The 16,253-nt window shown below is 35.3% G+C and overlaps 1 protein-coding gene across 2 annotated transcripts in view; it reads left to right on the plus strand.

The window, feature by feature from the left end:
* The window catches only part of frem2a (FRAS1 related extracellular matrix 2a), a 142,512-nt gene that overhangs the window by 29,866 nt on the left and 96,393 nt on the right, over positions 1-16,253 (plus strand). For both annotated transcript variants that reach the window (XM_087269524.1, NM_001137657.1), the window contains 2 exon segments: positions 5,732-5,878; positions 13,164-13,394. In XM_087269524.1, the coding sequence (XP_087125650.1) occupies positions 5,732-5,878; positions 13,164-13,394 (378 nt within the window).

A 16,253-nucleotide genomic window follows, 5' to 3' on the forward strand; every position in this document is an offset into this window, starting at 1 on the left:
ATTGCTTGACGCTATTAGCAGGTTTGGCATGCTGTCCCGGGAGAGAACCCTGAGCTTGGAGATAATTTAGCCCAGGGCTCTCGCCTGGTCGATTGAGTATGTAAGGGGAGTACGAGATCAGGTAGTTCTCGAGAGCTCCCCATGGGAAAGAAAGAAAGGTGGAGAAGGATGGGGGGTTTCTTTGGAAAACGAAGATAAGGGAGTAATTTTTTGCGTGGCTACTTATAGTGAATTGGAACTAATCTGATTGGCTAACTAATGATTGTATATGAGAGACCAGCTGCGGTCAATCATATCACATGCTCCTCTCGAATTTAGTTTGTGAAACTTCACTTAAAAACACATCATTCATTCATTTTCTCTTCGCCATAGTCCCTATATTAATCTGGGGTTACCACAGCAGAATTAACCGCCAATTTATTCAGCATATGTTTTACTGAGCAGATGCCCTTCCAGCTGCAAACCTCTCTGGGAAACATTCATTCACACTCATTCACACACAATTTAGCTGACCCGATTCACCTAAACCACATGTCTTAGGACTGTTGGGGAAATCGGAGCACCTGGAGAAAAACCTACGTGAACACAGGGAGAACATTCTAACTCCATACAAAAATGCTAACTGACCAAGCGAGGCTCGAACCAGCAACCTTTTTGCCACTATGACAGTAGCAAAAGATGATCTCACTTACGTCAGCTTGTTTTTTGCACAGCTGGATGTTAGACTCATGAAAAATAATATCATTGGCCAAAACTGATTACCACTCACTTTGAAACAACAGCCAAGCGAGGATTCTGTTTGGTCTTAATGACTTATTTTCACAATTTATGATGCCATATAGCAGTTAAAATAGGACAAATGAGCTCATAAATAGGACACATTCTGGACCTTAGTTAGTAAGGGGTGGGTCTTCCTAACCACCCGAACCCCCGCTGGCTACTGGCCTGTTACATAGACTTTCACTTTCATATGAAATGCATGTTTTTCTTAGCAAAACCCAGTCAAAAAAGTTTGTAACATATTGAGAAGGGCTGTAAATATTTCACAAATATTTATTGAATTTAACGTTATCTTAATAAAATATTTTGCACAAAGTAATCATACAGCTTACAATTTATATATACATTATATTTTAAATAATTACACACACACATACACACACACACACACACACACACACATATATATATATATATATATATATATATATATATATATATATATATATATATATATAAAGGTATGTTTGTTTTTATAAAGAATTTGCAATTCTATCAATCTATATTTATTTATTATTAATAATTAATTCATTTTATGCATCTCAGGATATTTTATGCACCTCTTTTAGGTCAAAATGGACACAAATGTGTTATGAGCATTAATGATTGGACATAAACTATTTCTTTAAATTAAATAATTATAATGACTTGGTTATACAGTAGTTGAATGATTCTGAAGTAATGTGAAAAGGATGAAGTAATGTGCGTTACACCAAGAATTGTGAAACCAAGCATGTAAAGTGTGAAGTCAGCATGCTCAAGATATCAATATTACATAATGTCTCTTCTGCACTGAGCTATTCTTTTTCTATACAAACAAACCTTTATTTGTAGTTTCCAAAGAAAGCTACAGAGATCTGGAGCATGTACCTGGGAGTAGAGATACAGTGGGTGATCCAAATATCAAATATTTATTAAAAATATTTAAAATAACAAGACTATGCTGCATGGACTGTGTATATCCTGCTGTTTTCAGGCTATAAAACCTGCTAAATTAGGTTTTCCCAAGCGGTTAATGTGTAGCATATCAGTTATTTCCCATAAACCCCTAAGTAAACACAACTGTTTGTGTGCATATTATGTTTGAGTAATAATCTCTAATGAATCCCCCTTGTGTCCATTATGACCATAATGTATTCATAGAAGCATGTGCATGCAAATCTTCATAGAAAAGCTCCAGATATCCTAATGACCTAAAGTTTTACACATCTCCCCCTTTTTCGTAAATATGCTAAACGATCGAATGCTTTTTTTAAAAAAACTTTGTATTCCTACATCAGCTTTTTATGTTTAAATGCTTGAAGTAGCACCTGTACAGTATTTATCGTAAGCTCAATACATTTTCATGTTTTATTCAACTACTGTTCATGATGAGGCTACAGAGATTATCGAGGACATCACGCAGAACAGGAAAACTCATCTACACTACTTACTAGTGCTCTTTTGTTGTGCTATTGCAACTATTTAAACTAAAACCTTTATTATTTCTAGCATTTGAATAAAGACTGAAGGATTCATCAGTGAAGGTGTGTAGCCCTGGTGTACAGTAGTTTGTTTTTAGACTTTCGATTTTGACTTCTGAAGCTGGATTTACACATTAGCGAAGCATTGCACTGCCGTTGTGAGTGTACAAAATGCTTTTTATAGTTGACTCACTCGCTGTTGTGCTGTTTTCTGAATTGAATAGGAACAGAATGAGCAAAAAGGCTTTAAAGCCAACTGAAAGTAGCATAGAAGTCTTAGATGATGACAAATAACAAAACATTTTTAAAAGTTATTCCTCATTAAAAAGTACCAGTCACATACTTTTCTATGCTGTAAATGTTTCTTTTTTGTTACCCGTTTTTGCATATTATATAATTCCATGCAAATATCAACCTTGCCTTGAAAAAAATAAAGTTTTCACCAAAATAGTAAAACCCTTTTTAGGTTTTTTTCTGTTGCATTGTAATTTACAGTACTGTACAAATACTCAAAAATAAGTCAGTGTTTTCAAACAACTTTATTTTATATACCAAAGTCACACAAGTGCTAATTTCATATCTGTCACTTCAATAATGGAGAGGCATTACATCCATAACTATGTTATTCCTCATAAATGCATAAATGCCAAATAAAATTAATGCAAGCCTTTTTGTTCTATAGTAAGCCAACTCCTCATTTCCTTTTATTTTCCTTATCGTTTTGATTAACTTTATTTATTTTGGGTTGTGCAGTTTAATTCACAGAATTATGTTGTATGTTATGTACAAAGTATGTTGTATACTGTAAACTCGCAGAGACAAAGCTGAAGGAAAATTAATTAATTAATTAAATGTTTACAAATTGATATTTTTCCGATCCCATAACATTGTGGTTAGTTATTTTGGAAAATATGCAGGTCTGTGCTGGTCAACAGAGTTGAGGATCCACGTGCAGTTAATAAAAACAGTAGTCAAACAGGCAACAGTCAAATGGTCAGCGCAGGCTGCAAGAAATCAAAATGATAAAGCAAGGCAAAGGGTCAAAAGATGGCTAGGCTAGACAAGACAAGAAACCGATTCGTAGTGTTACAAGACAACAAGACTCAGCAACTATAGTGTGAGTGAGTAAGGTGTATTATAGTCCTGGAAATCAGTAATGACAAGCTTCAGCTGTGTGTTTGCATGTGTGTTTGTGTGGCAAAACCGGAACAGGTGTGTGTGTGAGGTGCATGACAATATTTGTAGTCAATTTGGTGGCTGATTTGTAGTTCTCCAGCGATCCGCAATAGCTAGTTCGCTGGTGACTGTGACAATAATGTTAATATATACTTTCTCTGTAAATTTATATTTTAAGTTTTTACTGCAGGTGTCTCATCCATAACGCTGGAATTGCTCTTATGTACTTTTATAGTAGGTATCCTTAATCAAAATTGTCCAAGCCAAGGTTTTTTCAGTAAAGGAGTGAATCCGACTGAACACACAACAATTTTTAAAAAGCTTACATATGCTTATTGTCACAATCACCTGCAACCAAATCCTTGCAGATCGCTGGTAAACACACAGTGCGCTAAAGAACTAAAAATTCGGCATTATATGGACTACATATCCAGTCATGCAACACACACACCACACGCAAACACAGCACAAATGCACATATCAGTGCTGAGTCTTGCATAACTGTTATTGTGAACATCACAATCATTTTCCTTTCCTTGTCTTGCCATGTTTGACCCTCGCTTTGTTTTATTCCTTATACCTGTCTGCTGCCTGCATTTGATCTGCCTGTTTATGACCACAACTCTGGATTTGCCTGTATACATGTGTGTCCCATTGCTTGTCTGACCTTTGTTGAATAAACCTTGCATTTGGGTTCTTAATTGCTTTGTCAACATTCCCCATCAGGTTACACCTATACTGTTGAAGTCAGAATTGTTAGTTCCCCTGTATTATTAGCCCTCTGTTTATTTTTTTCCTCCAATTTCTGTTTAACGGAGAGATTTTTTCAACACATTTCTAAACAAATTTGTTTTAATAACTCATTTTTAATAACTGATTTATTTTATCTTTTTACCATGATGACAGCACATAATATTTCACTAAATATTTTTCAAGACTTTTATACAGCTTAAAGTGACATTTAAAGGCTTAACTAGGTTAATTAGGTTAACTAGGCTGTTAGGGTAATTAGACTAGTTATTGTATAATGATGGTTTGTTATGTAGACTATTGAAATAAAATATAGCTCAAAGGGGCTAATAATTTTGACCTTAAAATGGTTTTAAAAAAATTAAAAAATAGCTTTTATTCTAGCCGAAATAAAACAAAAAGACTTTCTCCAGAAGAAGAAAAATATTAGCAGACATACTGTGGAAATTTCTTTGCTCTGTTAAACATCATTCGGGAAATGTAAAAAAAAAAAAGAGAGGCTAATAGATTTCAACTGTATATATTATTTGATTAGAAATGTGTAAATATTTTAATTTTGTTATAGAAATTTTAGCTTACTCCTGGCAAATGGTACATTTATCAGCACCATGTTCACTGTGTTAAAAGATTTAAAAGTTAAAAAGTAAAAAAAGATGCCCTCTATTATTCCAAATATGATCTAGCCAGCGCACACTCTGCAATTATTTCTGGTTATGCCCCGATCAAACTTGATGTAGATGTACCGTGTATAAATCAGCCTTAATGACTGACTGTATGAAAGAAATCCTCAACAGCAACAACAAAAAACCATAAGATAAGAATGATGGCCACAGGTTTTTTTTCAGGAGCCAATGCAAAGTACATGTTTCTTACAGTTATTTTGTGTGCAGAATAATGCTAACCCCAATGTTAGCATACAGATTATTTTCATACAGTATATTCCTTATTTTAAAGGTCCATGAAATTAAAATAAAGTTTTTTTTAGATATAAGTAACAGTATTGTTACTTTTTAAGATAACTATAAGCAAGTGTGTTCCAAAACAGTGACAAAATCCGCATTTAGAAGATATAAAACTGATAAACAGGTAAAGCTTGTAGTTTGTCACTTCTGCCTAAATGGATCAATGGTTTTATTCTTGTCAATTCATACTACAGTTTCTCATCTCATCTTAACCAATCAAATGTTGTCTAGGATCTGACATGCCCCGCCCCCTTCAAGAAGCTTCTTATTTGCTTTCCATTTGATGTGCTTGAGCTCAAGAACTCTCACTGGCAGAGCGTTGATAAAACAAAACGCTATTGGCTGTTTTTTTAAAGGGGAGGAGTTGCACTATGTCTCACCCTCTTTTAATGTTTAATGTTTTAATGTTTCTGAAAACTTGACTGACATTGGACTGTCTATGTTGATCTGTTTTGACACAATCTACAGTGTAAACTCATTATAGAAATAAAGATGAATTAAGTTTAATGGAATATTTCAAACACTTTAAAAGACCTTTAATATTGCGTTCAACTTCTGATAGCTGTAAAATTCATTGTATGTTTTTACTGTTGTTCTTAGGAGGGAACAAACTGAAGAACCAACCGTTTCATCTGAACTGGTCTTGGATCTCTCTGGAGAAGCCAAACTATGTGGTGGATGAGCACGACAAAGTTCTGGAGGTGACCCTCAGACGGAGAGGTTTCCTGGGTGAAACGTCTTTTGTTGGTGAGTATCTTTATATGCAATTTAGCTTTGCCTGCATTTTCCACTCATTAACACATTTCCACAAAAACAAGCTGTTATCCAGAATTGATTAAACTTGACAAGAAGTCACCAGCACACGCATTAACAGGGGATCATTAGCATTCAGTAGCGTCTGTGTTTCACAGAGAGAGCTGTTATTAGTTAAGCTTATCAACGGGAAGCTGTTAGAGATGTTTTTCTAAGTGGTTTTGGCTTCTTTGTGTCTAAGATGAAAGCCCTCACTCTCTCTGACATCCGTAGAACAGTCTGAACAGTTTTTTTTTTTTTCAAGCGTACACCTGCTTATCTTGCCTTGCACTCTGCTCAGCTCAGCCCCACATGTGGTCAGTATTCAAGAAACCAAGGGTCTTTGTTCATGCGGCTGTGGGTTTGTGGATGTGTGTTGGCTTTGAGGGATGTTCGGGTTGAAAAAAGAAGCGGTAAGCAGAAGGCAGCAAGAGAGATGAGAAAGAAAAGGCTGAAGGAAAGAGGGGATATTGGGGTGTAAATAATTAAGGCCAAAGTTTACTTGGATTTTTATGTGTGTGGTAGTTCATGTGTACAGAGCGTGCCAGGAATTTCATGACAGAATGGCTGCAGATAATTTTGCAGCATTAGTTTTTTTTTAACCCTTTTACATGTCCTATCACAGGATCCATTGTGGTTAGAATGTTCAGTGTATTTAGTTAGTTTATAGGTTGTGTTCATATGATGTCATTGATGACAAACACAATTCCGATTGAGGGCAGGGAGGGATTTTTCTGCATAGGAATCGCTATCAGAACATCGAAATATTTATGTTTTATATGGTTTATAATTGTTTAAATCTGCCAAAATAAGAAATGCCGAACAGCTTTTATAGACTTCCAAAAGTTTTTGCCTCTAAAGGGGGGAAAGTTGCTGAAAAACAGAAGAAAAGGCAGCATGTAATAAACATTCATTTAATACATGTATGTGTACAAACTTTTTTTGAACGTGATAATTTGTTTGACAGCACCAATAAACGTTATACACAGGCCTAGCTATGTGTATAAACATGTTAATGTGTTATATAAAACTAAGATACAACCATCACCACACATACAATATCCAGGAGAATACAAAAACGTTCAATTAAGTTCATTCCCCCTTACAAAAATAAATAAATAATATAATGTTGACTATTACTAATGTGATAGCTTACACAGTATATACCGCCTCAATGACAGGCAAGATATTTAAATTAAGTAAAAAACTGAGCCCTCTTCATGATATGAGGATCATGAACAACATATGTGATTATTTTCTATTTATATCTCATTTGAAATATGGTAAAAATTGCAAAAATACAGACTTTCCTCTATGTCTACTATTTTTTACTTCCTGCCCTTTATCTGACTTTCAAGTGTCACCAGAACCACATGATTGAAAACAACCTATAGATGAACACAGGGAAATGAAAATTAAGGAAGCTCCTTGTCTCTAGGGGGCAGCAGAGCAGTCAAACATTATAATTCCTGCTTTTACTTAATAATTCTACTGTAGATTACTCATAAGATGCATTCCAGTCAACTTTTAGACAAGCACTCGCAAACTTTTCTTCCCTTGTTCTTTTAGAACAATCCTCAAAGCCATTTGGAAGTGTGTTAAATGAGGGAAGCTGACATACCCTAGATCCCTTGATGGGAGTCATTCAGCTTCATACATTATGTCCACTCCACCACCTATATGTCCCAGAAAGCAATGTTATTTTGACAGTATAGTTCCAAAGAGCTCAGAGGTTTAGGGCGTTCAATTTAAACTCATTTAGATGTTTTGCCAGTAATGGAGACATGTGTAACATAAGCAATGACATGTATCTGAGTGACCAAAATGGAGGAAAGTTAGCGATCATTTTTTTTAAACAGGAATCCAGGCATAGTGGCTGTTTTAAACACCATTGTTGTGTTTTAATGCACTCATGTGAGAGTTACATTTAAAAAAGTATTTAAATACAAAAAAATGTATTTTAAATTTCAGAAATATTTGACTGTATTATTGTGTTTATTGTACTTTTATCAATTAAACATAGCCTTGATGAGTACAAGTGTGTGTCCACCAAAGAGTTATTTTCTGAACTGAGCTAAGAAGCAACGTAGTGAGGCACTAAGTCTTCATTTTATGTCAAATGTTGATTATTCTGCATTTGTTATAAGCTCTGACAATTGGAGAAGCACTCACAGCTAAGCATTTTAGCAAGAGTGCTGAAGATTTTAGCTCTGTTGGACACGCTCTGGAAGACTTTTTTTCAAAAAATCTGCTTTTAAAAAAATCTCCAAATATGGCTGGGCAGATAAAACAGTATCGATATTGACCGAACACCATTGTCAATAACAATATAAAAAAGTTTGGTATGAATACCTAAAGCTTTATTTAAATGTGGGTGGGGGGGAAGCAGTGGCGCAGTAGGTAGAGCTGTCGCCTCACAGCAAGAAGCTCGCTGGGTCGTTGGTCCAAGCCTCGGCTCAGTTGGTGTTTCTGTGTGGAGTTTGCATGTTCTCCCTGTGTTTGCGTGGGTTTCCTCCGGGTGCTCCGGTTTCCCCCACAGTCCAAAGACATACGGTGCAGGTGAACTGGGTAGGCTAAATTGTCCATAGTGTATAAATGTGTGTTTGTGAATGTGTGTGTGTGTGGATGTTTCCCAGAGATGGGTTGTGGCTGGAAGGGCATCCGCTGCGTAAAAACTTGCTGGATAAGTTGGCGGTTCATTCCGCTGTGGCGACCCTGGATTAACAAAGGGTCTAGGTTTCCAGGTACACCCAGTTGAAAACATTTCAAAATACTGTGTTCGCAACGCGATTCATGTAAGTACAACTAATTAATCGCGATCACACTTTAAATGCAATATACACATTTAGGTAATAATGGCAGACTCAGACATACACAGAGCACCCAAACTCTGCAGTGCTTTTTCACAAATTGTATCACAACCTCAGCAATGGTTTGTTCGTCTGTCATCCTCTGAGAAAACGGTTGATGATTACCTAGTTATGAGAAACGCCAGAGAAGCATGAGCACAAAGCCCATTGAAAATGGTGAAGGAAACTGGATCCACTTGCTTTTCACATATTTTTAGATGCAACATGTGAACGGACTCCGGTTGGGTTTGCAACCTCAGGAATAACAACACACGCTTGAGTGCTGTGACAAGCAGCAGTGAGGAGATTGTAAATTAAAAAAAGGATGTAAGGATGTTTTAAAAAGTGACTTTTTGGTTTCTTTTCTTGTTCATCCCAGCTACTAGCACCCCATCTAAAAGAGTTTTTAGCATAGGGGTAATAACTCCAAATGTGAAAGATAGGATACATAAAATGAACTAATACAGGTTATACTAAGTTATAAACTTATTATGTAGTAAGTTATAAATCTGATTAAATAATTTAAATCACTGTGTCTCAGAAAATACAAAGCACATACTCTGCAAAAAATGCTTGTCTTAGATTTTTTGACTCCTATCTAGTCAAAATATGAAGACAAGCAACAAAATAGTCTTGTTTTTAGAAACGACCTTGTTTTTCCTTTTGATATAAAATTATTTTGATAACCATTTTGGTAGATTATATATTTTTTTTCTTAACACAATACGATAATTTTGACAATGTTTTGCTTGTCTAGAAAATGCCTCTTGATTTAAGAATTGTTTGATATTTGGACTAGAAATAAGACAAAAAATATTAGTTAAAGTGTTTTTTTACATTGTATTCCAGTTTCAAACATTAGTGAGAAAAAAAGACTTATGTCAGAATTTACTTCTCAGCTGTAAAGGCGAAAGTGTGTAAGCGAGAGTGAATCAGGCAACCATTGAAGTGTGTGTTTGTAACTGATCAGGCTTCATCTGCCTCTTTGCTCTTTAGACCCTGGAGCTGCGATCTGTGCCAAACATATCCACCCTCCCCTTAAAGCTTTCTGCTCCTTCACAGCCGCCTGCCTCGGCCTTTTCTCTCCTCTTCCTCACGTCTCACTCACTGAGGCTTGTTGTGCTCAGAATGGTCCCCCCTGTTGTTAGAGAAATGGAATTGAAAGCGAACTCTCTCTTTCTCTCTCCTTCTCTTTTTATTGCGCTCGCCTTATATCTTTCAATCAATTTCTGTCTTTCCGTGCTTTCTTGGAAGATTTTTTTCCACATGTATGGTTGGATGGAGCATGTGAAGGCTTTTGTTCCTTTTGAAGTTGTATACTGAGTGCTACAAATAAAAAAAAAATAAATTAGGGTCACTTGAGGGGCTTTATGAACATCTCACAAACTGAATGGTTTGGTTTTAGAAGTTTTATGTTGCCCCTTAATTGTGACTAAATTGTACTGGAATTACAGAATTATTATATCATTATTTAGTGTTTATATATTGAAATAAAACATTCATTCATTCAATTTCCTACAGCTTTCCTTAGTCTCTATTTCAGTGGTCGCCACAGCGGAATGAACTGCCAACTATTCCAGCATATGTTTTACATAGCGGATGACCTTCCAGCTGCAACCCAGTACTAGGAAACACCCATACACACTCATTCTCACACACAGACACACACACACACTCACGCAGACGTACACACACACTATGGCCAGTTTAGTTTTTTCAGTTCACCTATAGAGCGTGTGGAACAACTGGAACAACTGGGGGAAACTCATGCAAACACAGGTAGAACATGCAAACTCACACAGAAATGCCAACTAGCCCAGCTGGGACTTGAACCAGTGACCTTCTTGCTGTGAGGCGACAGTGCTAACTCCTGAGCCCACTTTTTAAATAATAATTACTGTTAATGAAATGTTAATTATATGCAAATAAGTTTTCACATGTGACAAATGTAATGAGATTTACTTAAAAAATATAATGCTAAAAATTTTTTATCCAAATTTATTAAAAATCAATGAAGAAAAAATATACTTAAAAGAAGCATTTGTTTTGTTTGTTCAGCAATACAGTAAAGGATTTAAATGTAATTGTAAATAAAGGTAATTCTGACTTTTTGGTTTAAAATTTTGGGTCATAATTTTTCACACATGCAATTGCAAGTTTAAAAGATTTTTTGAAAAACTGAATTGCAAGAACCCGTAAGTGTACAATTCTGAGAAAAAAAAAGTCTGATGCACGACATTCTCTGGAAATTAGGGGGGAAATCTAATTCTGATTTTGTATCTTTCAGATTTGCTTTTTATATTTAAGTTTATCTTTATTTATTTTATAATTTTGACTTTACCTTATAATTGTATTTTTTTATTTTACAGTTTTATTTAGACTGTTTGTTCAGAATTGTGAGATTATGTATTGCAGATTAGAACATTTTTCCTTAGATTTAGAGCTATCATACACACGGCGCAGTACAGCGCAAAACATGTATGGTACGATTTGTTGCTATTTTCATATCAGTGCAACCCTAGTTTTCACGTTTTGCGTCGCTTTGTGTGAACTAGGTGTGTTGGTCTATAAAGTGTTAAGGCACATTGTTGGCCCATTGCTATTTTAAAAAACTGAAATAGATTGCACCATTGATTTAGTTATTCACTTGTGCGGGTCCAAATGCTTAGACATTGCTGAATACACTCAGAATGTACAGCAATACGCAAATATCTTAACATTAGAAACAAAAATTGTTCCGTATAATGTTTTTATTATTAGCAGTATCATTCATTATATGCATATGTTTATATTTGTTTTAATAAAAACAAGTTTAGATTTGTTCACCTGTCAGGTTTTGGAGACGTACCTGTCATTATATAGGGCATCAGTATAGGACACTTGTGTTAGATATAAGTTTTTTGACCACATTTGGTTATTATTGTTCATTTATTCATTTGCTGGAAATTAGAACTGAATTTAGAAATAGTTTCGAAACAAATCTTTGCACTTAACAAATAATATTAAATATGAGTACGTACAACACTGTTTCCTTATCCAGAAAAGTGAAGGAGTAAAGTAAAGAGGCTCATTCTTTATCCTCACACTGCAGATGGTCTGTCAAGCTGTTTTATCATTTCTCGTTCAGTTTTTCCACTTACAAAGTCTGTCATGTAAATAGAAAAATTAGCCATGGCACGACACAACGGACTCTAAGATGGAATGTGAGATGAGTCTTTGATTGGTTTAATGCATGTTATTCTCAAAACACACCTATAACACATTAAGAGAATAAGTACAACTCTGTTACACCATGCAACAGGGCGCAGGGCATATTTTTCCAGCCTTAAAATAGCAAAAGTGGATTCGGGCATGCCCTTAATGCTTTTGCGACATGCGCTTTAGACTTTGCACCTAGATTGTTAAATAGAGTTCTTTAAGTTTATGCTTCAAAATTCTGAATGTTTGCACTTATAGATTTGGGATTTCATCTTACAATTCAGATTTGTTTTTCACAAGATTGCATCTGAGATGTTTTTTCTCCTCAAGTTTGCTCATTTAAACAATATTTGTTCATTTTTGCTGCGAAAAAGTAAAAATTGTATAATATATAGTTAATAATTATTTGTTAGAATAAAAAAGTTTTATTTACTTTTATTTTTTTTCTTTGGTGGAAATAAGCTCTGTTTAAATCAGACTGCTTGATATCTACAACTTACGATCCAGATTATTTTTCATTCCATGACACATTTGATGCTTATCATGTTTCTAATGGGTTCGTATTAGAAAATCTATCTTTATAATTGAATCGCTACATCTACAGTCTTTGTTCTGCCATGGTGTAGTATCTTAAGTGTTATGGATTGAAGATCAGCGATCACCCAGCATTGATCTGGAAGACTGAGGTGATTTAAATCCTCACATCTGTTTGGGAGGTTCTGGCAGACGGATCCCTGACAGCGTCTCTGCTTGATGTATCAGAGATCAAACGCTCGCAGGCAGGTTCACTGCAGGTTTTCCCACTGTGCGGGAATCCCATCACAGCTTTGTGCCAATGTTACAGTAGAGAGCTTGTTGAGTGTACATGCTGTACTTTAGTTCAACATGTTCCTTGATTTTGTTCCTACATCCTAGCCTTGAAGCATCAGACACTTCCAGCCCAGGGGCTTTTTTTATGCTTCTTTATAAAACGGGTCTCTTTCTGCATGGCATCGATAATGTGGAGACGCCTGCGCTGTTGTGCTCCATCTTTATAAATCTGGGAAATGCAGACCTTAGCTAATCCCCCACTCATACGTTTTATAATAAGCTCCTTTGAGTAGATCGTTCTCAAAGTCATGAGTTGTGACACATCTGGTGGCTGGAGATATGAAGAATATGTCAAAAGTGATGTATTTGTGTTTTTCTTTTAGGGATTGGTACCTTGGATGGCAGTGCAGAGAAGGAGAAGGATTTCCTGGGAAAATCGCAGAAGCAGGTGCAGTTTAACCCTGGCCAGACCACAGCCTCCTGGAAAGTCAGAGTTCTCTCGGATGGGAAATACGAGCAGTCCGAAACGTTTCAAATTGTGCTGACTGAGCCGGTGATGGGCGTTTTGGAGGCGCCAGCTGTAGCCACAGTTGAGATTGTGGATCCAGGTGATGGTAAGTCCAACAGATGTTCACAAATCAGTTGTTTGCACACAAACATGCTGTAAAATTGGCTTAATGCAATAAGAAATTGTCAGTTTAACTTTTACTTATTAATGAGCACACATTTTTATAATTGATTGGGTTAAAAAAGCATCTGCGTTTAAGGTGTATATCTTCCACCCTTTCTGAAAAATGTCTACTCTGTCCAAAGGTTCTAAACCAAAGAAAGCAGATCAATGCATTTACATGCTCGGCAAAATAGGCATAAATCTTTCAGAGATGATTGGTTTTTGCATTAAATCAAGGATCACCAAATTTGGTCCTGAAGAGCCAGTGTCAGAATATGGATTCTGCTGTTGTTTATAAACTCCAGTTTTGATGATGTTCAATGATTACGTTCTCATGTCACACTCAGTAGGGTTGGGCTGATAAATGATATTATATTGAATTGCAATAAAATGTCAATACCATGATAAGCGCTAGAATGTTTTGCTCTATATTATATTATTTAAGAGCCAGTCACACAGCAGAATTGTGCAATCGGAATCTTAAAGTGTGTTGATTCTGGAGATGTACCGAATTTTCGTTCACCAAAAATTTATCAGCTGAAAATGTTATGCCATTTAAAGGAACCTCTCATTTTTGTGGTTTCAGTCATTGTTGGAGTACACTTTTAAATCTGGAAGCATCGACAACTTAAATAGAAATATATATTGTTTTCATTCAATATGTCGAGATTGCATTTTTGCCAAATCTCCCACCCCTAACACTCAGTGTTATTCAATGTGTAGTAAACAATTCATGTACTTGACCTTCTGATGAATGACCTTGAGATGGAGGGTCTTGAATAAAAATCAGCAAGATTATGGTGACCCTTGCTTTAAATTAATGAAATCTATGGGATTGATTTCCCTCCAAAAGTGTTGAGGTCAAAAATCAAAAAAATAATTACAAAACTCTTTAGAATAAATAACAATGTGGTCATGGATCAAAAAATAATAACCGTGAATTAAAATTTATTGACTGGCAATAGGAGCAGCTGTCGCTTTCATCCAGAGGACCACTGATGACACTGAAGCCTGAAATAATTTAAATGAAAATCTAATGGCAGTGTTATAACTTTTTGTTATAATTTTACACGTTTTTAAATATTTAATTTACACTTATTATTATTTCATGAACTTTTTGGTGAAAAGTAGATCCCATAGAAAGCTAGTTGAAATGTGTTGACATGACCATGTGCATTCTTGTTAATTTGGGACATTCTACCAGAAACGTACATTATCAGTTCCTGAAACAAAAACGAAAATAAATAAAAAATAAAAACGCACAAATCCTGCCATTGTCCTTGTCCTCAGCCCAACTGAACCTACAGCTTTAATAGTTTTATATGCTAAAATACAATACACCTTAATGCCTATAACTCGGAAGTGACAACATTTGACGGAGAAGAAGCTGACAGTGACAAAGAATGCGTTCTATCATTGAATTGTATGATTTTATGCTTGTTTTTGTATGATTTTTTTTTTTAGCCTGACAAGCTAAAGTCAGGGCCTGTCATATTTTTTTATAAGTGAAAATGTACGTTTCTGGTGGAATGTCCCATTTAGTAATCCTTTTTAGTGGTTCAAACTACTGTCTTTTTCTTCAGATACTTTTTTACACTTGTAATTTAGAAAGTGGGTATAGCATTATGTTGAGTATATGGGGAAGGTTACCACTACTTTTATGCATTTAAACCTGCACTTCCATAACGTGTAATGTGTAAAAATGCACCATTTAATGTATGTTGTTGCAAAAGTGCTTTAAGAAAACATTTATATGTTACCAAACAACACTAAATTATGTTTTGAATGGATGTCAATGGCTTCACTAACCGATTTTATGGGGAGAACTTCTTATAATTTAATTTGTCAACATGATTTCAGCTATTGTTTGCCACTACATATTAATTTTGGATTAACAGTTTTGGAACAAATAGGATTCAGTTTTCATATTGTCCCACAAATCTAGCAAAAAGTCAATGTCATCTGGCCTGTAACATGATTGATTATAGAGGCAGACATGATGCACATTAGTTATTAGGTTTTCTCCAATGGGGGAGCTGTGTACTTTTACAAATCCCAATAACAAGACATCAATTTCTAGATGTATTATAGCTGTAAATAGTAACAGCAAACACATCAATACAAGTGAAGTGAAGACATATACATATTTCTCTTCATGATAATCTTAATACTTTACCAGTTGGCATAATTTAATATGCAGTAGCTTATGCAAGCAGATTTTGTGCTGGTTTCTTCTAATCAATGATGCTGGCATTGCAAATATGCAAATAAGAAGGTCAACCAAGGGTTTAAGAATGAAGTGTAAAAGATCAGTTCATGAATACACATGATTAACTCCTAAACCTAGGTCAGTTACGAGCATGTGAAGTAAGATAACCCTGTATTCTGTTAACCCAGGTGTTTAAATGACATTTAAGATGAGAAGACAACATTTTGTGTATTCTTTGATCAAATAAATACAACCCTGGAGAGCATACACTGTAAAAATAATGTAGGGTTCCACACAATTCATACATGTTGTCCCAACACAAATCGATTGATTTAACAAATTTCAAGGGATTGAGTATGAAAAATTAAGCTGTCCTAAAATAATTTTAAGAATTTTGTTATTTCAGATCATTTTAGATTATTAGTTTGAACAAACAGCAAAATGTTATAAGTTTAAAACGTTTTCATTCTACTGCCCTATCTTCATTTTTAGAAATCCCTCTTCCACCATATCTCCTTTTTTTCATCCCTTTTCCAGGGACCTACCTGATCTTAGACCCCCTTTATATGCTTATTGACCAGGCAGAAGCCTTGG

Source organism: Danio rerio, chromosome 10 (assembly GCF_052040795.2).
Source record: "Danio rerio strain M-AB ecotype USA chromosome 10, GRCz13ab, whole genome shotgun sequence".
Lineage (NCBI taxonomy): Eukaryota > Metazoa > Chordata > Actinopteri > Cypriniformes > Danionidae > Danio > Danio rerio.